Below are 1,669 nucleotides of genomic sequence, written 5' to 3'. Positions count from 1 at the left end.
TATATATATATATATATATATATATATATATATATATATTGCCTTCGGATGAAGAGCAATATCTGGATATGAGAAGAGTTTCTCTGAATAATTTGTAAACATATGTACACACATATATGTATATTTTGGAAAATCTTTGAAAAGTTTTACATTTTTTTTTCTTTTTAATGGTTAATGGTTTTTTTTGTTTTGTTTTGTTTTTGTTTTCTTGAAATTTTTTATAAAGTGTGGAAAAGTCTGCCTGCTCTACACGTGAAGAAGGGCGGATTACAATGCCACATGTGCAGCTTATGCGTTGTTACTTCTTTTTGTTTCTCTCCTCCTCATTTAAGGCACCTCTTTAAATTTATGTCTCAACATTAGATGGAGACTGTGTGGTGAGCCTGGTGCCCTGCCTTTCATTTCACTTGTTGTGAAAGCCGCAGCTAGTGACAGCTGCTGGGCGTTCGTGGGGCACCAGCACTCTTTTCACCCAGATATGCGTGGGTGAAAAGGCTCTAAGGGACGGCAATGGCGAACCCAGTAAACTTGGAGATCCCAAACGAAGAAAGAGAACTACACGTATATATCAAAGCAAATGATGCGTGCGGCCTCGCGTTTTAGTTTTTCTGCTAGCACTATATTCATGAACTTGCTCACTTGATTTGTCTGTTGTGCCTGCATAACTGCCGACAATGGATATGCTACGTGTTTTTGGCTTTTGTTACGGTAATAATCACAAAACTGGTGTCGCACTGTAATTTTACACAACAGATTCCTAATTCCATTTGACCGCCTTTTTTTTTTTAATAGAAAACTTCCAATTAATTAAAGTGTGGACAACATTAAATGCTCAGCTTCTTCCGAGGCGATTCGCCTACAGGCACTTATGATGATCCTGCTTCACCTTACTTGAGCCACGACGACTCCCATGCAGGCTCTGACTCCGATACAAGCAGCTACGTCAGTTCAAGAAGGAAAGACAGCCTCGTTGACACACTCCAGCTTGAGCTAAAAATGCGCGACGAACGTATAAAAGAACTCGAGCAGGCTCATGAGGAGCTTTTGCGCAAGTCGCAATTCAATGCGGGGCAACTAATAGAAGAACTAAAAAAGGTGGATAGTGAGAAAAAGGAGGCCCTTGAACGTGCAGAACAACTAGCAAGGCAGTATCACAATACGCAAAAAGATGCAAACATAGCTGTAGAAGAAAAAAACAAAGCAAATGATTGTCTCAGCACACTGCCATCAGACAAATTAAATACTAAACAAATGATAAACAAGAAATCATCGACACAACAGAAAAAGAAGCCATTAGAAACCCATCAAGGTACAGAGAAAGAACCCTACACGTCCAAGATACACGTCGAAGCTCATAAGTCAAACGCCCAACAGACTAGAAAACCCAAGTCTGAGGAGGCCCTGGTGGGCATGGATGCCGAGAAGCGGAGAGCTGAGGAAGTTTTGGAGGCTGAAAAGCAGAGAGCTGCGGAGGCTGTGATCGCGTTGGAGGCCGAGAAGCAGAGAGCTGCAAAGGCGGTAGAGGCCGAAAAGTACAACGCCGATATCGCCATACAGGTAGCTAAGAAACGGTATGAGGAGGCTCTGAAGGCTAATGAAATGGAGAAGCGCCGTGCCGAGGAGGCTGTGATCGCCTTGGAGGCCGATAGGCAGAGAGCTGCGGAGGCTT

General features: G+C 42.8%; 1 protein-coding gene across 1 annotated transcript, besides 2 other annotated features; it reads left to right on the top strand.

The window, feature by feature from the left end:
- Nucleotides 1-39: a microsatellite.
- A 112-nt stretch (nt 40-151) lies between these two features.
- Nucleotides 152-210: a microsatellite.
- A 618-nt stretch (nt 211-828) lies between these two features.
- TraAM80_04840 (R27-2 protein) lies at nt 829-1,669 on the top strand (the record flags this gene model as incomplete). The annotated part of the gene is made up of 1 exon (XM_029381750.1): nt 829-1,669. A coding segment is annotated over one exon (841 nt), but the record flags the coding sequence as incomplete, so codon positions are not given.

The sequence above is a fragment of the Trypanosoma rangeli genome (genome assembly GCF_003719475.1).
Source record: "Trypanosoma rangeli strain AM80 chromosome Unknown Tra_15.4_contig_00148, whole genome shotgun sequence".
NCBI classification, from domain to species: Eukaryota; Euglenozoa; class Kinetoplastea; order Trypanosomatida; family Trypanosomatidae; genus Trypanosoma; species Trypanosoma rangeli.
The sequence above is the reverse complement of the archived record's forward strand: the minus strand, read 5'-3'. Positions and strand labels throughout refer to the sequence as shown.